Source organism: Telmatherina bonti (genome assembly GCF_933228915.1).
Source record: "Telmatherina bonti genome assembly, chromosome: 20".
In the NCBI taxonomy this organism is placed as follows: domain Eukaryota; kingdom Metazoa; phylum Chordata; class Actinopteri; order Atheriniformes; family Telmatherinidae; genus Telmatherina; species Telmatherina bonti.
The window spans coordinates 8,406,500-8,430,045 of NC_136618.1; the positions used below are offsets into that span (position 1 = coordinate 8,406,500).

General features: G+C 46.1%; 1 protein-coding gene across 2 annotated transcripts in view; it reads left to right on the forward strand.

Moving 5' to 3' along the window:
• Positions 1–23,546, forward strand: part of LOC306770754 (histone-lysine N-methyltransferase 2C-like) — a 72,768-nt gene that overhangs the window by 17,714 nt on the left and 31,508 nt on the right. For both annotated transcript variants that reach the window (XM_079259677.1, XM_079259678.1), the window contains exons 11-33: positions 1,146–1,260; positions 1,351–1,514; positions 1,610–6,957; positions 7,038–7,274; positions 9,400–10,229; positions 10,311–10,412; positions 14,432–14,551; positions 14,738–14,839; positions 14,981–15,085; positions 15,959–16,140; positions 16,218–16,382; positions 16,465–16,574; positions 17,545–17,604; positions 17,692–17,794; positions 17,869–17,969; positions 18,079–18,207; positions 18,306–18,410; positions 18,499–18,617; positions 18,691–18,871; positions 22,357–22,434; positions 22,643–22,678; positions 23,007–23,144; positions 23,234–23,266. In XM_079259677.1, the coding sequence (XP_079115803.1) occupies positions 1,146–1,260; positions 1,351–1,514; positions 1,610–6,957; positions 7,038–7,274; positions 9,400–10,229; positions 10,311–10,412; positions 14,432–14,551; positions 14,738–14,839; positions 14,981–15,085; positions 15,959–16,140; positions 16,218–16,382; positions 16,465–16,574; positions 17,545–17,604; positions 17,692–17,794; positions 17,869–17,969; positions 18,079–18,207; positions 18,306–18,410; positions 18,499–18,617; positions 18,691–18,871; positions 22,357–22,434; positions 22,643–22,678; positions 23,007–23,144; positions 23,234–23,266 (8,663 nt within the window). The remainder of the gene's footprint in view (positions 1–1,145; positions 1,261–1,350; positions 1,515–1,609; positions 6,958–7,037; positions 7,275–9,399; positions 10,230–10,310; positions 10,413–14,431; positions 14,552–14,737; positions 14,840–14,980; positions 15,086–15,958; positions 16,141–16,217; positions 16,383–16,464; positions 16,575–17,544; positions 17,605–17,691; positions 17,795–17,868; positions 17,970–18,078; positions 18,208–18,305; positions 18,411–18,498; positions 18,618–18,690; positions 18,872–22,356; positions 22,435–22,642; positions 22,679–23,006; positions 23,145–23,233; positions 23,267–23,546) is intronic.

A 23,546-nucleotide genomic window follows, 5' to 3' on the forward strand; every position in this document is an offset into this window, starting at 1 on the left:
CATTTTCCTCCACTTATCCGGGCTCATGTCACATGGACTCCTGCCTCTAAGCAGGGAAGACCAGACTTCCCTCTTCCTGGTCATTTCTTCATGCTTAGCCAGGAGCATCCTAAGAGAGACAAACTCCCCAGCGTGTCTAAGGTCTTCCCTGGGGTCTCCTCCTTGTGGGACATGCCTGTAACACCTCATCAGGGGTGCATTTTGACCAGATACCCGAACAACATCATATGGTTCCTCTTGATGTGAAGGAGCAGCGGTTCTACTCTGAACCCTTCCCAGATGACTGAGCTTCTCATCCTATATCTAACCGAGAGCCACGCCACCTTGCGAAGGAAACTCCTGTCACTCACTTGTATTCGTGATGTGGCTGTTTCAGTCACTTCCCACAGCTCTTTATCATGGATGAGCGTAGGAATGTAAATCGACCAATAAATTGAGAACTTGGCCTTTTGGCTCACCTTCTTCTACACAACAGACCACCACAACACAGCTGACACAGCACAATTCTGATGAGCTCAAAGGGAATATTGTCATGCGCAGCTTTCCACTTCCTTACAATCTGAATCCTCTTAGAGAAGCTTTCTGTCATTTCTTAATGTAGTCTTCGGGAACAGTTTTTCAGGGTTATTTAAGCACTTTCCAAAGCTCTCCTTTGAAAGTTGGTTGCCTTTTGTTCCACAATTGAATTCATTCATTCAATGAATGAATTCATTCATTGTTGGGGATTTCTGTTTTTACATTAGTGTTCAAACCTAATTCAGTTTTCACAACAGTCTGTCCAGTCTGAGCACCATGGAGGCAGCAAACTATCCAGCATGTTGCACTTAGAACATCACTTCTCTTTGGTTTGGTTCACTATTGCAAGAGAACCGCACTAGGGTTCAGTTGCAAGTGAACCCAGACCCCGGAGTTTCCTTATTTGGTCCACATCAGAGTGAGAATGCACTTTTGCACGATGCCAAACAAACCAAACTATCTGTGGAATTGGACAAAATGGTACCAGAGTGAACGCGGCCTACCTCAAGGCTTCTCAGAGTTACGGCGACAGAAACATGACAGGGGAAATCCTGGTGTGAGGAAGCTGGTTCAGACAATGGTTTGAAGTTTCTGATGTTCACTTATCAACCTGTGTGTGTGCGCATCAGGTTGCGAGGTGATGAAGGCGTGCTGCTGGTGTGCGAGCGCTGTGATAAAGCTTACCACACACACTGTCTTACCCCACCTTTGGATCAAACACCGAGCTCTGGATGGACCTGTAAGGTGAGTTGAACACTCACATGCACACACACACTTCCAACTCTTTCAGTGCTGAACTCATGGACTTGATTTTTGACTTGACTTTTTCTCCAGAACTGCAGAGTCTGTCGCCGCTGTGATGTGAGGGCATCAGGTCAGTGGGCAAATCACCCGTTCCTGTGTGAGTCATGTGACTTGTCCCTGCCCTGCCCACTCTGTGGCCATGCCACTGACTTCTACAGACCCCAGGAGTATCTAACCTGTACCTGCTGCTATAGGTACAAACACACTCTCATCGTGTGACACTCATTGTGTGTTTCCTGTTGCTGCAGAACAGCTAAAGCTGGAACGTGGGTGTTTTCTTCTGTTACAGATGTGTCCATGTAGACTGCTTGGTCCATGCGGGGGAGGGCAGGGCAGGGTCTGAAAGTTATGTCTGCTCCATCTGCAGCCCTCAGGAGGTGGAGCTAATCTCACAAAGTCCTAACCCATCCCCACCTACTTCCATTTCACACATTCAAATTCCAAGTCACACAGAAGCTCCACCCATCTGTCAAATCGCTTACAGTCCAGTCCAACTCACAACATCACAACCTGATCAAGAGATCCAACACAGTTCCGCACCGTCTCCCACAGACTTGCAGCAGGGTTTTACACCATCTATCGAAGCCCTTCCACAGAGCCCTACACCATCTCTATCAAATCAGCACATATCTCCGCCTTCTCCCAAAGAGATCCATCAGAGTACCCCACCTGAGGAAACACAACCCATTCTCCAAAAGCTGCATCAAGATTCTGCATTATCTATGGAAGACCTTCAATCCAGTATTATACCAGCTCCTACAGATCTTCAACAAAGTCGTGCACCATCTCCAAAAGACATCAATCAAAACCATGCACCATTTTGTGAAGAGATCCATTACAATAAGTCACCATCTCCTGGAGAGATCCAGCAAAGTTCTGCACCATCTCCACAAAATACCATTCAAAACCTGACACCATCTCCAAGGGAGGCTCATCAAAGTCCCAAACAACCTCCTGAAGAGTCCCATCAAAGTTCTGAACTTCTACCTGAAGCAACCCATTCAAGCCCTGCACCGTCTCCAAAGGAGACTCATCAAAGTCCTGAACTGCCTCCTAAAGAGATCCATCAAAGTCCCAAACCATCTCCAAAGGACACACATAAAAGTCCAGCATCACCTTGTCAAGAGATACATCACACTACTGCACCATCCCCTGAGGAGGTACATCAGACTTCTCCACCATCTCCAGAATATACTCATCAAACTCCAGAGCCATCTCTGAAGCAGACCCTACAAAGTTCTGAACCACCTCGTGAAGAGGAGCATCAAAGTCCTGCACCATGTGCTAAAAAGATCCATCAAAGCCCTGCACCACACCTCGGAGAGACTCATCAAAGTCCTGAATCACCTTGTGAAGAGGTCCATTATAGTTCTGTACCATCTCCAAAGGAAATCAATGAAAATTCTGAACCACAATCAGAAGAAAATCATCAAAGTTCAGCACCATCTCCAAAAGACGCACATCAATCTCCTGATCCACCATGTGAAGAGCTCCATCACAGCCCTCCACAATCTCTCGGAGAGGTCCATCAAAGTCCTGCATTATCTCCACAGGAGGTCTGTAAAACATCCTCACCATCTCCAAAGGAGACCAATCAAAGCTCTGCACCACTTTATGTAGAGATCTATCACAATATCACCCCATCTCCAAAGGAGATCCATCAAAGTCCCACGCCACTACCCGAAGAGATCCTTCAAAGCCCTGTTCCATCTCCAAAAGATATTCATCAAAGTCCCACACCACCCCCAGAAGAGATTCATCAAAGTCCTGCAACATCTCCAGAAGAGATCCATCTAAATCCAGTACCGTCTCCAAAGGAGATCCATCAAAGTCCCACGCCACTTCCTGAAGACAGCCATCAAAGCCCTGTACCATCTCCAAAAGAGATCCATCAAAGTCCCATGGCACTTCCTGAAGAGAGAAATCAAAGCCCTGTACCATCTCCAAAAGAGATCCATCAAAGTCCCACGCCACTTCCTGAAGAGATCCATCAAAGCCCCATTCCATCTCCAAAAGATATTCATCAAAGTCCCACACCACCTTCAGAAGAGATTCATCAAAGTCCTGCACCATCTCCAGAAGAGATCCATCAAAATCCAGTACCATCTCCAAAGGAGATCCATCAAAGTCCCACGCCACTTCCCGAAGAGATCCATCGAAGCCCTGTACCATCTCCAAAAGAGATCCATCAAAGTCCCACGCCACTTCCCGAAGAGATCCATCAAAGCCCTTTACCATCTCCAAAAGAGATCCATCAAAGTCCCACGCCACTTCCCGAAGAGATCCATCAAAGCCCTTTACCATCTCCAAAAGAGATTCATCAAAGTCCCACAACACTTCCCGAAGAGATCCATCAAAGCCCTGTCCCATCTCCAAAGGAGATCCATCAAAGTCCCACGCCACTTCCTGAAGAGATCCATCGAAACCCTGTACCATCTCCAAAGGAGATCCATCAAAGTCCCACGCCACTTCCCGAAGAGATCCATCAAAGCCCTGTACCATCTCCAAAAGAGATCCATCAAAGTCCCACGCCACTTCCCGAAGAGATCCATCAAAGCCCTTTACCATCTCCAAAAGAGATCCATCAAAGTCCCACGCCACTTCCCGAAGAGATCCATCAAAGCCCTTTACCATCTCCAAAAGAGATTCATCAAAGTCCCACAACACTTCCCGAAGAGATCCATCAAAGCCCTGTCCCATCTCCAAAGGAGATCCATCAAAGTCCCACGCCACTTCCTGAAGAGATCCATCGAAACCCTGTACCATCTCCAAAAGAGATCCATCAAAGTCCCACGCCACTTCCTGAAGAGATCCATCAAAGCCCTGTCCCATCTCCAAAGGAGATCCATCTAAGTCCCACGCCACTTCCTGAAGAGATCCATCAAAGCCCTGTCCCGTCTCCAAAAGACATTCATCAAAGTCCCACGCAACTTCCTGAAGAGATCCATCAAAGCCTTGTACCATCTCCAAAAGACATTCATCAAAGTCCCACGCAACTTCCTGAAGAGATCCATCAAAGCCTTGTACCATCTCCAAAGGAGATCCATCAAAGTCCCACACCGCCTCCAGAAGAGATCCATCAAAGACCTGCACCTTCTCCCAAAGAAACCCATTACAGTTCTCTTCCATCTCCCACAATACTCAAACAACATCCTTCACCAACCTCTGAAGAGATTGAAACTAGTCCTAAGCCACCTCTCTCAAACCTTCAAGAAATTCCTGAACCATCTCTTAAAGAGATCAGTTGTAGTCCCAGAGATCCTGATGCTGAACCAGCAGAATACCAGAAAAGTCTTACCCAATCCTCATCTATTCCTAAAGAGCACCAAGATAGTTCTTCACCATTCCACCCTGATCCAACAGACTTTGGAGCAAGCACCTCACCATCTTGTCCTGATCATGCAGATCTGCAGGAATGTCCTTCATCGACTAATTTTCATTCTGCAGAATGCCAAAAATTAGACACCACACCTTACCTTAGTCCAGAAAAGCTTCAACATGGTCCTACTCAGTCTGAGTCTGGTCCAGCAGAAGTTGCATTAAGTCCAGGACGGAATAGTCCAGTATCACATATCTTTTCAAATCCACCACCACAACGCCTAATCCAGCAGGAGCTTTGTCCTCCCAGCCTTCACCCAGGGCCTGGACCGGACGGTTCTCCACACAGTCCTGAACAGGACAATGAGACTTTGATCAACACTTCATGTAGTCCCTTAAACACCACCATTGTGCAGCCTCAGCACACTTCTCCACAAGGAGAGTGTTCTGTTACACCAAGCAGTCCTGCACAAGTTGATGCATCACCTAAGATGACTCCCACTCAAGAGGCAGAACCAACACTGGATCAGGAGAATCCTAAATCAGGCTCTGCACGGGACATTTCTACACTGGACCAGGACCTCCTACCAGTCTCCTGCAGGTCTCTCATGAAAGCCACATCACATGCGCCACCAAGGCCCAGTTCAGCTCCATGTAGCCCATCTTCGTCTTCAGTCAGACCCAGACCACGCAGTCTGTCACAGCCTGGCAGTCCTGTACAGCCCCACTCCACAGAACTGAGTCCTCACTCTGACAGCAAAACACTGGAAGGTAGCTCTACAGTGCCCCCTGCAGGGAGCCACCTTGGTGACCCCACCCCCTGCGATGCCCCTGCTCTGCAGACACCAGAAAGCCTTGATCACTTCAGCACTTCAGTGGAACACAGTAGCCTAACGGACGGAAGTCCACCCCCAGCCTGTGACAGTCCGTCACTCTGTACAGAAGCTATGGAAGCAGCAAACTTTCTACCCACAGCAGTTCTTCCAGACACCTGTCTTACTGTCTGCGAGGGTCCCACACCCTCTGAGAGTGAACCTGCTGAGACTGGACCCCTAGCAGAACCAGCCAGCCCAGTGGCATTATCTGTTAGATACACCACAGAACCAGAACTGGCTCAGCACACCCAGATCATCTCATGTCAGGATGAGGAGATGGAGGTTCACTTGTCTAGTCAGCCAGAACCTAGTTCAAGTCCAGTCCAAACAAAGGCTGTTGGTGTCTCTGAGCATCTGCGGAGAACCAGTAGCTCTGCAGATCTCACAGAATCTCAGATTAGTCCCACACAGGACCAGAGTTCCTGTCATCCCTCACAAACCAGCCCTCCATCTTCTCCCCCTAGTCCCCCACACTGTTCTTTGGCCCGTACTGGGACAGCTGGTATCATGCTGGTCTCCTCAGACCATGACAACCAGACGAGTCCCCACTTTGAAGGTGTCACTCTCAGTCCACCAAGGTCTAGTCCTGCTGGTCAAGCTAGTCCTCTTCATGCACATCACTCAGGCCCAATGCAAACACAGACCACCTCAGATCACAGCTCAGCTGGTGTTACCCCACCTCATAGTCCAGCTCAGGCAGGGGAAATGCAGTATAGCCCCACAGGTAGCCCCCATAATCCCAACACTGGAACTAGTACCACCATTACTGGTGTACAGCTCAGCCCCACATCCGGTCCAGATTTGAGTCTCGTCGCAAAGCCAATAATAGAGACTTCTTCGGCCCCCGTTGTGGATCCTAGTCTTGTTAAATCTGCACAACCTGACCCCTCTTCTGTTGTTAGTCCCAACCCAGCTGATCTTGATGGCGCCGGGTGTCGGACCCACACCTGTCAATTAGATTCTCCTGCTGAGACAGTTCCGAGCCATACTGGTATAGTCTGTACTGGTCCAGGTCAAGATGACATCATAATGCCGAGCGCTACCATCACGAAGGAAATGCCTGCTTGTCCTTTTAGCCCTGCCCCCTCACAGGGCAGCCCTCCCAAAACAGCCTCCATCTCCTCTCCCCTCGCTCAAGACAAATCAGTGCACATCAGCCCAGATGCAAGTCCTGTTTCTGGGCCTGTGGATTCAGAAAGAATTGGTCCTACTGGTCCTGCTAGTCCTGGTCTTTGTCTAAGTCCTGCTAGTTCTGGACAGCCCCATCTTGGTCCCGGTCTTGATTCTCTTAGCTGTGAGGGTAGTCCTGGTGGAGATGCTGCTAGTCCGGTTCCTGCTACCGTTGGAGAGTGTGGAACTAACGTGAGTTCAGGTCCCATTAGTCCTGGTTCTGTTTGCCTCCAGCAACAGACAGAAACGGAGGTGGAGTCTGCAGCTGCTATGGGTGAGTATCAGAATATGTAGTACAGATTGTTAATAGATACTTGTTCGGGTTTCCAAAGTTATACGCATTTTTTCCTGCAGATGCAAGAGGAGCAGAGGAGCAGAGGGATGCTGAGGAGGAGCAGAGGAATGTGGACGAGGAACAAGAGGAGGACAAAGAACCTTTGCTTCACCAAAAGCAGGAAGAAGAAGAACATTCTCATCAGAAAACAAAGAAGAGTCAAGAAGATGTGGAGTCTACTGAGAGAGCCGAAGGAGAAGAACAGGAAGATGAGGAAGATGCTCAGCTTACAACTGTTCCAGTTTGTTCTCTTTCAGGTAACCAGCGGCTGATTTGGTATTTTTACTCTGGAAACGTGTCGGATCAGTCTGGCAGGCCTCTGTGGAGACTCCTGAGACGGATCAGATGTTTTATGTCAGCAGTTTTCTCTGCTTGCCATCACTTGCTGCTCTACTTAAGGTTTTACATGGAGGTGTTTCCAAACATCTGGCAGCTACAGTTGCTGCCATGGTGATGAGATTTTCAGCATCAAAACAAAGTCCAGTTAAATTAAATGTTGATCGATGAGATTTTAAAGCACATTTTATATAAAGTTCTGACAGAAAATCTGTTCTTCACTCTGTGGCTGATGCTACAGACTCTCTAAGAACACACAAACCCAGTTCACAAGTCCACATCTGGTTCTGCTGACTGAACAAGCTGCTAAAGGGTCCATACAGGGTCATAGAGAGTGACCATTTTGGACGTAAAAACCTTTGTGAAGCACAACTACGCTACTGTGCATCGTATGAGATGTGCTGGACATTTGGCAGGTCTAACTGTAGGGCTGAGGTATCTAATCAGACATCAGTAGAGTCCTACGATTTCTGTAGTTTGGTCCGATCCAAAATCGGTATCGGGCGATATTGTCCTGATTCACAAATTGGATGTTGGATTAACTCTAACCCTTTGATAATTTACGATGTCACTAATAGGGGTATAAGAAAATATTGATAGATTGAAATATCGCTATTTTTTGTGTGAAAATACTATATTCATGTTCAACAGCACTATATTGATTTTATCAAACAACCAATCTTTACTGGTGAGGCAGAGTTTAATTTCTTTATTATTCATCTTGTACATAAAGATCAGTGTTTTTATTTATTCTGCAGTGAAATGTAGATCCTCTGTTCCCATTCAGTAAGCTAAAGTCAAGCATGTGTTCAGTGTTTACAAGTAAAGAAAAATTGCAATATATTGTCTTCCTTATAGTATCCTGATATATCACAGTATATCGTATTGTCGCCCAGTAGTGATGCATATCTTATCCCCAGATTCTTGTCGATGCACACCTCATGTCACTTATTTGGATAAGTTTTAATTCTAGTGAAGGAAGATGTGGAAATCTCTAACTCAGGTTGTTTTGCTCACATGATGCAGCTTATCGACGATGTCATGCTTATTTCACAGCATAGTGCCGGACATGCTTTAAGTAATGCACATAAACCTGTGGAGCATTTGAAACATTTGCAACGAGCAACGTCTGATCGTATCTTCAAACTGGGCTAAAAGCGCTTGCAAATCGGCCCCATTAAGACTCTACAACCAGGTTGAAGAGCAGCTTCTATGATTATAAGTCCTCTTCAGAAGAATGGAGCCTCTGAGCCGATGCTGCCGACCATAATCTGTCTGCACTGCTGTCCTGTGCTCGAACCCATCCTGCTTCCTGTTCAACATTCCTTTAAGATATTAAAAAACTGTTGTTTATTTTTATTTAGCTTATTAAGGAGCTACAGATGTTTGATTTACTTTATAAATTGTTTCTGAAAACATTTAAATTTTAATTTTTTTTGTTCATTATTTGCTCTTTCATAGGGAAGTGTTGTCTGGTTTAATACTGTATAATGCAGGGGTGTCAAACTCCATTCCTAAAGCGCCGGTATCCGGCAGGTTTTTGTTGTTTCCTTCCACCAACACAGCTGATTCCAATCAAATGGCTCCAGCAGCTTCTTGACAACATATTTATGGATTTTGGTCAGGTGTGTTGGAGCATGGAGACAACAAAAACCTGCTGGATACCGGCGCTTGAGGACTGGAGTTTGACACCCCTGGTCTAATGAAACCGTAACAATAAGAACAAAAACTATACTTCGTATAGCTCGGACCCTAATAACGTTGACGTAAACTGGTTTGGTAATGGGGAAAAATCGGTAGCAGCAGATATCCAGGAACATTTAGCTGGTGAACCCAAATGAAAAATTTAGGTGCACCAGTTCAACCAGTGAAAAAAGTAAGTCTGAAGTGTTGTCATGTGCTTCTTCTCTGAGTTCTGGTCCTGTTTGTCCAGGACTGAGATTCTGGTTTCCTGCTGGACCTGCAGCTGGATCTGGCCTTTGACCTCCACACTGGGTTGATACCATGGCCGTCTGGTTTAACTGGTTCTGGTTTGTGTTTCTGCAGGGCTCCAACTGACAGAGGACCAGAAATCTCCTGTCTCCCCACACCCCCCACAGACAAGTCCTCCCTCCTCCCGCCAGTCACCCACACCCCCCTGTGCCTCATCTCCTGCCTCCCCCCTTACCTCACCGCACACGCCTCCTTCTTCTCCTCCAGCTGGCTCTCTGGAGGTCTCCTCCTCATCTTGTCCCCTCCCTCACGAGGCTGCCTTACTCTCCTCCCCACCTCGTACCACTACCCCCTCCACAGAGAACCTCCCCCAGGAAGAGGAGTCCACCAGTGTCGGAGAAGAGGAGGTGAGGATGGAGGACAGACCTCTGCTATGTAATGATAACCAATCACAGAGACTATTTGAACCTGTTGCCATGACAACACTACCCACCAAAGATGAGCGTCAATCACATGCTGAGCCTTCAGAGAAGGATGAGGAGGAGGAGGAGCTGCAACAGCCCATGAGTGAGAAGGAGGAAGCTGAGGAGCAAGAGGAGGAGGATGAGGAGCCGGTGAGCCCCGTCTTGGACCTAGACCCCTCTTTAGATATGGAAGTGATGGAGCTGATGAACTCCTCCATCGCTCCCTCCATCCTGCAGCTGTCCTCTTCCAGTCCACCTCCTCCTTCCCGCAGAGGGAAAGGACGGAGCCTCAGACCTCCTCCCTGCTCCTCCAGGCTTTCAGATGACCTCTCGATTCGCCTGAGGCAGTCGCCTTTCTCCACCGAGGCCTCCCCCGAGACCTCCCCTGCCAGAACTCCCATCACGCCACCTCCCCTCACCCCACCCTCACCTCTTTTTAAGTCTTCTCCCCCGTCCAGGGAGTCTCCTCCTCTGTCCAAGGTAAACCTAACGCCAGACACTTATGACGCCTCCTGGTGTCCTCCTCCTGTTGACTCCCCTCATGTTCTGCTTTCATCCCAGGTTACTCCCACCATGCTGCTCCCCTTCACTCCGAAGATCGGCATGGGCAAGCCGGCCATCTCGAAGAGGAAGTTCTCCTCCGGCAGAGCCCGGGTCAAACAGGTACGCCCTGCTCCAGACCCGGTTCTGCAGAACAGAGCTCATTGCTTCGTGCTGAGGTTGATCTGCCAGTAATCCACACTGTGTGTTGTTTGGGTATAAAATGTTCAGTCAGACTGATGGTTGTTGTTAGTTTCACCATTAATGGGAAGGTTCCATCTGAGTGGAACATCATGAGTTCATGTTCTCTGTGGTAAAGACAGGAAACAAGCCTGCAGAACAAAACAGCCTGAAGTGTTCAAGGTTTTCTCCTTGCAGCCAAAACATCACTCGTCACCCGATATCGAGTGTGTTCTCCTGACCTGTCAACATGGATTTCACTGGATCTCTGGGCCAAACCATCATTATCAGACCCTTAAAGTCCTTGAAGTTAGAGTCTCCGTTTGACTTGTTTTAGCTTCAGTAACTCTGACATCATTCTACACCTACATCATGTCATCGGACCAGTTTGGTTGGTTGTAGCTTGAACCCGACTGGCATTAACTGATGGTAAATATAGGAGCCAGGACCAACATTTTTTATTTCTTGAACGCATTTATCCTCCAACATGCATAAGAAAACCCACCCCTCACCCCTAACTTCTCAGATACAAAGTTCAAAGAAATCCGTCTCTACATTGATCAGTCCGTTAACAGATTTATCTCACAGGGTGTACATGCGTGGTGATGTCACTTCCTGTTGTTTCCAAACATGCAGTCTGTTGAACCCGGCAGAGCCTGCGGTGCTTAGCCGTTTGCTTCTCACTCTTTCCCAGACTTTTTTCTGCAGGTCTCCCATTTCATACACAATCATGTCCCACTGCCATATGCACCTGATGCACACACTGCAACCAATGCGCCGCAAAATAGTTTGTCAACGACTTTACTTCTAATGTAATAAAGGTCCCACTTGGGTAGTTTTGGACATAAAGCTGCCCTCGCTCGAAAAACTACTATATCCTCTTTATTTGTGAGGTTTTTGATAGTTTTTTAGCTTTAAATTTTTCATCCGCTGTCCAGAAAAAGTTTAGAAGTAAATAAAAATCAGAATTTGACATAATCAGGGCGAGAGAAGCCGACTTTGGGTGGAGGAGATGCGGCTTTCTGCACATGTGCAGATGTAAAAAGATTAAATAAACCAGATGTGTGGCTCCTCGTGCACAGAAACATCAGGTCACCTCATAACCCCATTAGGATCAGGTTTAACTGTTTACATGACAACTTGAATCATCTGACAGCTACAGAGATCAGACAACGATCAGATGTTTGGTGTGGATGTGAAGGGGTCACTGAAGCCGTTTGGCGTCTTAACAGACTATCAGCTCTGTTAGCTACACCAATGTTTTTTAGCTAACTGGATTGACGTGACGCTTAAAGCACATTTAAGATATCATTAAGTCTGTGACAAATCAATTGTTTTCATTAAAATTAGTTGTTAAAATGGCTGATCAGCTTGTGTGGCACACAAAATGAAGCTGATGAGTTTAAGTTTATTCTGTTTCTATTCTACAGTCATTTAGCAGAGGCTTTTATCCAGAGCGACTTACATACACACTCATATCCCAATAGGCACATCTGAGGGTTTTGGTATCTTGCCCAAGGACACTTCGGCACATAGTCAGGGGAAGCCTGGAATCGATCTCCCAACTTTCCAGTTGGACAACGACCCAACCACCGCAGTTTGTCTAACTGATCAGTTTCATTCATGAAACACGAGACACGCCGTATGTTTCCTCTGCGACATCTCAGTGCATCGTGACACACGCTGTGTGAGTGGGTTTCTGCTCGCGGCGACTGCGATGGGAACACCAGAACGTTTGTGATGCGAGGTAATGTCGGTCAGGTTGAAGTTGTGACCGCTGCAGACCAGGAGCGTCCCCGCAGGAGCTGCAGTCATGGAGACTCCACTGTCTGGTCAAAGTTGCTCAGTTTTTATTCTGTTAAGTTGATGTTTCCCACCTGCAATCAGTTACCATGGTAACAAGATGATCACCCCCCCTCCTGTCACAATGTCATGGCTGACGGGTGTGAACTTTGTTCCTCTTCAACAAAAAGCTGAACAGCTTTATGGAGAGAAAGTCCGAACCAGATCGGACCTAACATCACCAGCTGACCGCGAGGACGTCCGACACGTTCCGGTCGGGTCCATGTGTCCTCGTCCTCATCCTCACCTGTCAGCCACTAACTGCATCCAGGCTTTCAGCATGTTGGATCACACACACACAGCATGTTGATCAGGCATGGAGCAGATCAGCCTATCAGTTGATGCTTCCCAGTATGACAGCATGTCCTGAGTTGCATGTGGTTGTCATAGTAACATTATCTCATTATGACATTGTTCATTTATTCTGCCTGTTTTTTCTTTTGTTTTTATTTTTTCACTTTGACTCTTTGTTTTGGAGCTGTTGCATTTATGTTGCTGCATTTTGTGTGTCCCCCCCCCCCCCCTCTTCTTCTTCCTCCTCCACCTCCTCCTCCTTTCATCCTTTTCTTTGACCTCCTCTTCACCTTCATCCACTTCCCTCCTCCTCCTCCTGCCTGACGTAGGGTTCGTGGTGGAGCAGTCGCAGGGCCGTGAGCCCCCCCTCGTCCTCCCAGGATTCCATTGGGGAGGGAGGGTGGGAAAGCCCTAAGCCCCACCCACCGGACTCCCCCGTGTGGAGCATGAGAGTGGTAAAGAAGCATACCTAACTCTGATTGGCTGTAACTAACTGTGTGATCTGAGTGTTGGTGTGGGAAACAAACGCACCCTAACTCTAGTAGACTAACTGTGTGTGTGCGTGTGTGTGTGTGTGGATAAGACCTAAAAAGTGATTAGATTGTTGTTTGTGTTTTTCCTTTTGGGCGATCACAGGAAGTGATGTCATCAGAGGAAATGGCTAGAAGTTGAGCAGGTTTTATCTCATTGGCTGAGCCGACGGAGGTCGTCCCGGCCTCCTTTATGCTTCCTTTACCTGCGCGAGTCACTACATCTGTCAAACATCCTCTGTGTTGGTACGATGCATCCACTGGAGGGCAGTAATAAGTTCAGGGCTTACTGTAGAGATCTGACAACGAACTTCCGGCCGTGAATAATTCGTGATGACCTCATGATGATGATTGTCAGAGAGAGGGAAGCAGCTGAGGAGACGGTGGTGCTCCGTGTTGCCTTTCAGCTTCATTCTGTCGAGGCGGTCTCTGGTTTACTCCTCAAGCTCTTTGCATTAAAAAAACAGAACTACTTAATCGTGCTGTTGCTATGGAAACAGATGGTGATTCTGTTATAAAAATATAACGATTGTGTGCAATGAGATTATTGTAGTAATCAGATCTGTTGCTTTTGCAGAAAAGTGAGGATTGAAATCGCTTTCCAGTCCGCTGTCGGATTGGTTGTTGTAACGTCAGCGTTCATACTGGTGCAGTTTGGTTCGCTTTCATGGAGCAAATGGTTTAAATTGGTTATAGTGGAAGGACTGCTTTCAGTTCTGGCCAAACAACATCTGGGCTTTTTCAGTGGTTGTTTTGGGGAATGTCGGGTCCTGGGGATTCGCCTTTGGTCGTGGTGTGATTGGTCTTTAGCCACTAAAAACTGGGATTGCTGGAAGTGTCTTCAGGGTTTATTTGGGGTTTTTTACGGGACAATCATTTACGAGTCTACGCTCATGAAAAAATGGCCATACTGGGAGAAATCCAGATGTGGTAATGTGATTTCTCAGGTAACTGCTTTTGCATCGACCCCAGTAAAACCAGTGAATGCTACGGAGCAGCGTCGTGACGTCCCAGTGTGCGGGGTTCCCTCCTGTCCGGTTGGTTTTACTAAGACGCTGCTTTTTAAGTGCGACTCGGGTCAGTTTTCACGCTAAAGTGACCATGACGCCTTCAGGAACCGACTGGCGGCGGGTTTGATTGACAGGAGACGGCGGAGGATGAGGAGGTTCAAAAAGTAGAATCATTGCCATGGCAACAGCTGAGTGATGCTGTAAGTGATGGTTTGATGTATCACACCCCCCCCCTTCTTTTCCTCCCTCCCTCCCTCCCTCCTCCTCCCATTCCCTCCTCCAACAGGGTCGCGGTTCAGGGTTTCCAGGCAGGAGGAGGTCCAGAGGAGGTGGCGTCGGAGGAGGAAGAGGAGGCAGAGGAAGAAGCCGGCTGAAGACTCAGGACAGTCTGACTGTGACACCTGGAGTAAGAACATTCGCACATCCATGCAAACACAGTTGTGTCACCTTGGTAACGGCTAGCTGTGCGTTGGATGAGGTTATCGGATTGATCAGTACTGATTTATACTCTGTGTGTGTGTGTGTGTGTGTGTGTGTGTGTGTGTGTGTGTGTGTGTGTGTGTGTGTGTGTGTGTGTGTGTGTGTGTGTCAGTGTGAGTATGTGGAAACGTTTCAGATGAAGGAGGAGGAGGAGAACTCGATGCACAACACGGTGGTGATGTTCTCTACGTTGGACCACTTCACGCTCAGACAGGTACTCCCACCTGTAACACACACACCTGTGAAGCTCCTCACCGCTTTGAATGAAGCAGGCTGATGTAGTGTGTGTGTGTGTGTGTGTGTGTGTGTGTGTGTGTGTGTGTGTGTGTGTGTGTGTGTGTGTGTGTGTATGCAGGACATGTGTGTGGTGTGTGGCAGCTTCGGTCAGGGCGCTGAAGGCCGGCTGCTGGCGTGTTCTCAGTGTGGACAGTGTTACCATCCCTACTGTGTCAACATCAAGGTCAGTACTCTGTAATCTGATTACTTCACCTGTTCCTCTGGATGTGCTCTTCCTGTAATCAGAATACTCTCCTCTCGGTGAAATTACTCATCTTTAGTCAGATTACTGTCCTGTCACACATCAGGTTTTATGATCAGACTGTTTGATTTAAATCTGATTACTCTGAAGTGTAATCTGATTACACGTTTAATCTGGGATTTTACTCATTAAATCTGATTACGCTGAAGTGTAATCTGATTACACGTTTAATCTGGGATTTTACTCATTAAATCTGATTACTCTGAAGTGTAATCTGATTACACGTTTAATCTGGGATTTTACTCATTAAATCTGATTACTCTGAAGTGTAATCTGATTACACGTTTAATCTGGGATTTTACTCATTAAATCTGATTACTCTGAAGTGTAATCTGATTACACGTTTAATCTGGGATTTTACTCATTAAATCTGATTACTCTGAAGTGTAATCTGATTACACGTTTAATCTGGGATTTTACTCATTAAATCTGATTACTCTGAAGTGTAATCTGATTACACGTTTAATCTGGGATTTTACTCATTAAATCTGATTACTCTGAAGTGTAATCTGATTACACGTTTAATCTGGGATTTTACTCATTAAATCTGATTACTCTGAAGTGTAATCTGATTACACGTTTAATCTGGGATTTTACTCATTAAATCTGATTACTCTGAAGTGTAATCTGATTACACGTTTAATCTGATTACTCTGTATATCTAATTATTTCTCTATTAGTCTGATTCCTGTCTGCTGTAATCTGATTATTTTGTTAATTTATCTTGTAATCTGATTACTATTGAACCATAAAGTGTTGCCTATCTGTGTAATTTGATTACTATGTGGTCTGTAGATCACTCGGGTGGTCCTGACCAAAGGGTGGCGCTGTTTGGAGTGCACGGTGTGTGAAGCGTGTGGCGAGGCCAGTGACCCTGGGCGACTGTTGCTATGCGACGACTGTGACATCAGCTACCACACCTACTGCTTGGACCCGCCCCTCCACACGGTGCCTAAAGGAGCCTGGAAGTGCAAGTGGTGGGTTCAGCTGTCAATCATCCTGCCTGTCTGTCCGTGCTTTCCTGTCTCCTCATGTGTGTGTGTTTCCTCCCCAGGTGTGTGTGGTGTGTTCAGTGTGGCTCCACCTCCCCAGGCCTGCACTGTGATTGGCAGAGTAACTTCAGCCGGTGTGGTCCGTGCAGCAGTCTGAGCCGCTGTCCCGTCTGTCAGAGGACGTACTGTCAGGACGACCTCATCCTGCAGTGCCAGCAGTGTGACCGGTAACACACACGTTCTGGTTTTAGTTCCCTGTAGAGACCCGGAGTTCTGGCGTCCCGGCTGACTGTAGTTCTGTCTGTTCAGGTGGGTCCACGCTGTGTGTCAAGGTCTGACCTCCGAGGAGGAGGTGGAGGTGGCTGCGGACGAAGGCTTTGACTGTTCGCTGTGCAGAACGCAGGGCCGCAGCTCCTACGGTACAAACTAGACCTGGGACGATACGCTTTGCTCATAATTCGATTTTTACATTTTGTTTTTGTTTTTTGTTTTTTTGTTCTGATTCGATTTAAGTTGTGATTCCAAAGTGTTGCCTATTTTTACTTTGCTTTTTAAACATCAGACCGCATGAAAAAGTTGCATAATGACCAAGTTTACAGACTACATCACGAGCCAGATTTCCAAAATAAAAGAATCAACTGTGTGTCAGTTTTTAGGATTTATTCAGCAGCAATAAATCTGAACCAGCTGGTTGAACTTCTGCTCTTGTTTCAGAAGCTTGAACCGGATATTAACGTTCTGGTTTGTTGTCTTGCTGCTGCGCTACGTCTGGCCATTAGCACCAGGATGGTGGGCGGTAACGTTAGTGGTGTTACTGCAGTACGCCGCATGTGCATTACAGAGTTTACAGCTTTCCACATGTCCTGCTCTGCTTTTACCTTCAAAGCAAAACATCAAAAATGTGTCCAAACTTTTGACCTAAAATGTGATGGTGGAGGATTTATCTCTGCACATTTCTGCAGGTTGTCGCCGTTCTCCGTCTTCTGTTTACATGTTTTCCAAAAGGTCATGTTACTAGAGAAACATTTCGCCCTCTGCTGGAGAAAAGCTGTAACTTCTTCTCCATCGGGCATCTAGACATATTCATTCATTCATTCATTCATTTTCTAAACCGCTTAATCAAATTCAGGGTCACGGGGAAGCTGGAGCCTATCCCAGCTGGCTTTGGGCGAAAGGCAGGGTCATCTAGACATATAAACATTTAAAATAAAAAAAATTAGATTTTTTGACTGAAAAATCTATTTAAATCTGGTAAAACAAAAAAAATCCTGATTTAAATGTAAAAGAATTTTTCCTCCCACCCCTGGTAGGCTACATACATGAACAGCTTTAACTCTGAAACGATGAAAGTTTATTGTAAAAAGGAAAACTGACGTGTGTTTGTTGCAGGGAGGTCAGAAGCTTTGGGTCCCTACGTGCCTCAGATCGTCTCCAGGTTAAGAGAACCAGGTCAGTAGGTCCACTTTGCAATGTCTGAGGTGAAGTGTGGATTAGAAGCTGCGATTCCCAGCTTCATGATGAAATGTGTGTTTGCAGACACAAAGACGTACACCCAGGATGGAGTGTGTTTGACTGAGTCAGGCCTGTCTCACCTGCAGTCTCTAGTTGAGCCTCTGACGTCACCGCGCAGGTATCGAAGGTAAAGCCGCAGCTCTGTTCCTCTACAGGGGAGTGTCAGGTGTATCAGACTGACCTGCTGCTTCCTGTGTGCAGGTGCAAACCCAAACTGAAGCTCAGGATCATAAACCAGAACCGCGTGTCCGTCCTGCAGACTCCGGAGCTCGACCTGCCGACTGAGCAGGACCACAGCAGAGGTCAGTCAGTCACACGTTCTCCCAAGATGTTCCACACCCTGACGTTCCACGTGCCGCAGCAGCTTGTAGTTTCCTAAACGACAAACATCTTCCTCCTTCTGTCCTGCAGGCGAGTTGGAGTGTGACATGAAATCTGACTCCAGTCCTGAGCGAGACCATACACACAACGACGATCTCCATAAGGAGCCTGAGATCACCGATGGCAACAAGAAGAGGAAGCGGAAACCCTACCGGCCTGGTGAGGAAGAGGAGGGACAGTAAAATAAAACCTGCCTGAGAGAAACGGGAGTGTCTAAGTGGACATGATCGAATATCTTCCTCCTGTCTGGGTCTCAGGTATCGGGGGGTTCATGGTTCGACAGCGTGGGGGGAAAGCCGGTCTCAGCAGAATCAAACTCTGCAGGAAGGATTCCACCGAGACGCTGCAGGGTCGAGATGAAGGTCAGACACCTGTGATCACGTCTGTTTTTTATAAATCTGTGCTGATGGCGAAGACTTGCAGACCAACGGTTGGCTTGATTCATGTCAGGTGCCATGGATGCTGACGTTGCCATGGAAATGCCGCCTGGTGTCAATCAGGAGAAGGTGAAGAAGAGGTACAGGAAGAAAAAGACCAAGCTGGAGGAGGCCTTCCCGTCATACCTTCAGGTAACGCACACAAAGACAGACAGTTTCGTCTGGAGAATCCCTGTTCTGATTGGCTGTCTCCGTCTCTGTCCAGGAGGCCTTCTTCGGTCGGGATCTTCTGGACCGCAGTCGGCAGGTGGAGAGGAGGGTAGGACCTGAAGCGTCAGGCAGCAGCCAATCAACCATGGGTGAAAGAAAAGCCCCCGCCCCTGTGGCTCATGGCCCCTCCCCCTCTGGGTTACTGGTAGCAACCAATAAGAAGCAACGAATTCTGTGTAAGTTTCTTCTTTATTTTCATCATTTTATCAGCATTTTTCATCTTTCATTCGTGTTTGATTTCCTGCATCGGCCTGAATATCAGACTGATCACGAAACTCTGTATTTAACTGAATTAAAAAAACGAGTCAACTCTCCATTGAAGCCTCACAGGGATTGACTAGTTTTTACATAAATACCAGATGTATAATCAATCTACTTCATAAAGCAACTGAAGTCAAACAACTCAGAGTGAATTTACCAGTGTATCTTGTAGTTGTGTTGTTGATGTTATTTACTGAGTGCAGTACGCAGAACTAGAGAAAAACCAGACCTATAGAGTAAGGATACGTTCACACTGCTGCTGTTTGGTCCCTGGTCCTTTTCCAGGGATAATACGGCTCATTTGGCACAGTACGAACCCAACCACACTCAGAGAAGTCGACTCTGGTTCGTTTGAAAGCTGAGGGTCTCTGTTCGCTTGCAAACAGACAAGCCAGTGTAGGGCTGGGCGATATGACAAAATAGACAATAACAAATGTTTATTGTTTCGATGTGCTTCACGGCACGCTGCAATACATAAACAAACATGGAGGAAGATGGTGGCAGACGTGTTTCAGAGGATAATTCACTAAAAGATGAGCAGCCAACCCAAACTGATGAGCTTGTTCCTAAAAGGGAGAAATTTCTGTCGCATGGATGCGGTTTGGATATAAAAAGACTGACGTGGAACCGACAACAGACTAGCTCACAGTCCCAACAACGGACTCCGACACAACTAACTCATTTTATCACAGTTTTCCTCCTACAGAAATACAGAGTGATCCTACCTAAAACTACAGGATAAAAGTACTCAGAACTGCACAGTGATCCTACCTAAAACTACAGGATAAAAGTACTCAGAACTACACAGTGATCCTACCTAAAACTACAGGATAAAAGTACTTAGAACTGCACAGTGATCCTACCTAAAACTACAGGATAAAAGTACTTAGAACTGCACAGTGATCCTACCTAAAACTACAGGATAAAAGTACTCAGAACTACAGAGTGATCCTACCTAAAACTACAGGATAAAAGTACTCAGAACTACACAGTGATCCTACCTAAAACTACAGGATAAAAATACTCAGAACTACACAGTGATCCTACCTAAAACTACAGGATAAAAGTACTCAGAACTGAACAGTGATCCTACCTAAAACTACAGGATAAAAGTACTTAGAACTGAACAGTGATCCTACCTAAAACTACAGGATAAAAGTACTCAGAACTACACAGTGATCCTACCTAAAACTACAGGATAAAAGTACTCAGAACTACACAGTGATCCTACCTAAAACTACAGGATAAAAGTACTTAGAACTGCACAGTGATCTTACCTAAAACTACAGGATAAAAGTACTTAGAACTGCACAGTGATCCTACCTAAAACTACAGGATAAAAGTACTTAGAACTGCACAGTGATCCTACCTAAAACTACAGGATAAAAGTACTCAGAACTACAGAGTGATCCTACCTAAAACTACAGGATAAAAGTACTCAGAACTGCACAGTGATCCTACCTAAAACTACAGGATAAAAGTACTTAGAACTGCACAGTGATCTTACCTAAAACTACAGGATAAAAGTACTTAGAACTGCACAGTGATCCTACCTAAAACTACAGGATAAAAGTACTTAGAACTGCACAGTGATCCTACCTAAAACTACAGGATAAAAGTACTCAGAACTGCACAGTGATCCTACCTAAAACTACAGGATAAAAGTACTTAGAACTGCACAGTGATCTTACCTAAAACTACAGGATAAAAGTACTTAGAACTGCACAGTGATCCTACCTAAAACTACAGGATAAAAGTACTTAGAACTGCACAGTGATCCTACCTAAAACTACAGGATAAAAGTACTCAGAACTGCACAGTGATCCTACCTAAAACTACAGGATAAAAGTACTTAGAACTGCACAGTGATGCTACCTAAAACTACAGGATAAAAGTACTTAGAACTGCACAGTGATCCTACCTAAAACTACAGGATAAAAGTACTCAGAACTGCACAGTGATCCTACCTAAAACTACAGGATAAAAGTACTCAGAACTACAGAGTGATCCTACCTAAAACTACAGGATAAAAGTACTCAGAACTGCACAGTGATCCTACCTAAAACTACAGGATAAAAGTACTCAGAACTACAGAGTGATCCTACCTAAAACTACAGGATAAAAGTACTCAGAACTGCACAGTGATCCTACCTAAAACTACAGGATAAAAGTACTCAGAACTGCACAGTGATCCTACCTAAAACTACAGGATAAAAGTACTCAGAACTGCACAGTGATCCTACCTAAAACTACAGGATAAAAGTACTCAGAACTACAGAGTGATCCTACCTAAAACTACAGGATAAAAGTACTCAGAACTACACAGTGATCCTACCTAAAACTACAGGATAAAAGTACTCAGAACTACACAGTGATCCTACCTAAAACTACAGGATAAAAGTACTCAGAACTGAACAGTGATCCTACCTAAAACTACAGGATAAAAGTACTTAGAACTGCACAGTGATCCTACCTAAAACTACAGGATAAAAGTACTTAGAACTGCACAGTGATCCTACCTAAAACTACAGGATAAAAGTACTCAGAACTGCACAGTGATCCTACCTAATACTACAGGATAAAAGTACTTAGAACTGCACAGTGATCTTACCTAAAACTACAGGATAAAAGTACTTAGAACTACACAGTGATCCTACCTAAAACTACAGGATAAAAGTACTCAGAACTGCACAGTGATCCTACCTAAAACTACAGGATAAAAGTACTCAGAACTGCACAGTGATCTTACCTAAAACTACAGGATAAAAGTACTCAGAACTACACAGTGATCCTACCTAATACTACAGGATAAAAGTACTCAGAACTGCACAGTGATCCTACCTAATACTACAGGATAAAAGTACTCAGAACTGCACAGTGATCCTACCTAAAACTACAGGATAAAAGTACTCAGAACTACACAGTGATCCTACCTAATACTACAGGATAAAAGTACTCAGAACTGCACAGTGATCCTACCTAAAACTACAGGATAAAAGTACTCAGAACTACACAGTGATCCTACCTAAAACTACAGGATAAAAGTACTTAGAACTGAACAGTGATCCTACCTAAAACTACAGGATAAAAGTACTCAGAAGTATTCTGGAAGAAATTTCACAACATAACAGTGAATATTATCAGTATTTCATACATTTACTTGTAGATTTTCAGACTTTTCTCATGTCTTTAATCTGATTCGGGGGAAAAATGAGCCTGGAAGAAATCAGAGTTTGGAAAAGTCTGGAATTCTGTTCTGGAAGCCGAAGCAGAGTCATGTTGCATGTCCAGGCCTGCACTACACACCCAGTCGTGTGTGTGTGTGTGTGTGTGTGTGTGTGTGTGTGTGTGTGTGTGTGTGTGTGTGTGTGTGTGTGTGTGTGTGTGTGTTGCCATCCAGCCATGTCAGAAGACGCTCTCATGGATCTGTCCGATGTCCTGAACACTGACCCTCACATTCTGGCGACAGGACACACAGGTACAAACACACACACTGGTTTTCATCACCATCATCATCCTCTTGCTGCTGTGTGTGTGTGTGTGTGTGTGTGTGTGTGTGTGTGTGTGTGTGTGTGTGTGTGTGTGTGTGTATGTGTGTGTGTGTGTGAGAGAGAGAGAGAGAGAGAGAGAGAGAGAGAGAGAGAGAGAGAAGCTGGTGGAGCTGACTGTCAGATTGTATTTTTCAGGTCAGTTCCAGGTGGAGCGCTCCCCCTCTCCGTTTGGTAAGCTTGCTCTGGAACTCCTCTTCCTCCTCCTTTTCCTCTTCCTCCTCCTCCTCTTCCTCCTGCACAGCTGTGGACTTTTGTTTAACTTCCAGAAGCTGTATGAAGACTGACTTTCCTCCTGTTCACTCTGAGCTGACCAACGTCAGCGGACCATCATCCATTAATCTGCTTTTTCTTCTTCTGCTGCTTTTTTTCCACCTCCGGATTATTTAAACGTCTTCTTCTTCTGCAGAAACCAGACTGCTGCTCCTTCTGCTTCCTCCTAACCATCTCTCCATCTCCACTCTCATCTGTCTGTAACTCTGCGTCTGTCTGTCGTTGTCAGCTGGTCTGGACATCGGCGTCGTCACCGATGACCCCGCGTTGTCGTCTGCGGGAAGCAGTGGGCGTGGCCAGAGGACGGCGCAGGACGAGCCTCTGGATGCCATCTTGAGTCCTGAGCTTGATAAGATGGTGTCAGACGGTGAGATTAAGTGTCAGCGTGTGATGTTGACGTCATGATGCACGGCCGAACTGAGCAGCCAACTGATGTGTCGTCTCGTTACGTTTCAGGCGCCATCCTCAGCAAACTGTACAAGATCCCAGGTAAGGCTGACCACGCCCATCTCACCTGTGTTCGGCATCAGTCTGGACCATGTGGGGAACAGTTATATCACAGTTTTCTGACCAATAAGGCAGTTTATTCCTTTAAAGTCCAGCTTCTGTTTATTGTTCATGTGTAATAAGAGGTGGAGGGTTATCACACGAGATGACGCGTACCGTATTTTCACAACCACACATAATGCGGAGCGCCTTATGTGTGTAGCGAGTTCCAAAGTCTGTACATATTGTTGTGTGACTTTGATGAGCTCTTGACTGACTGAGA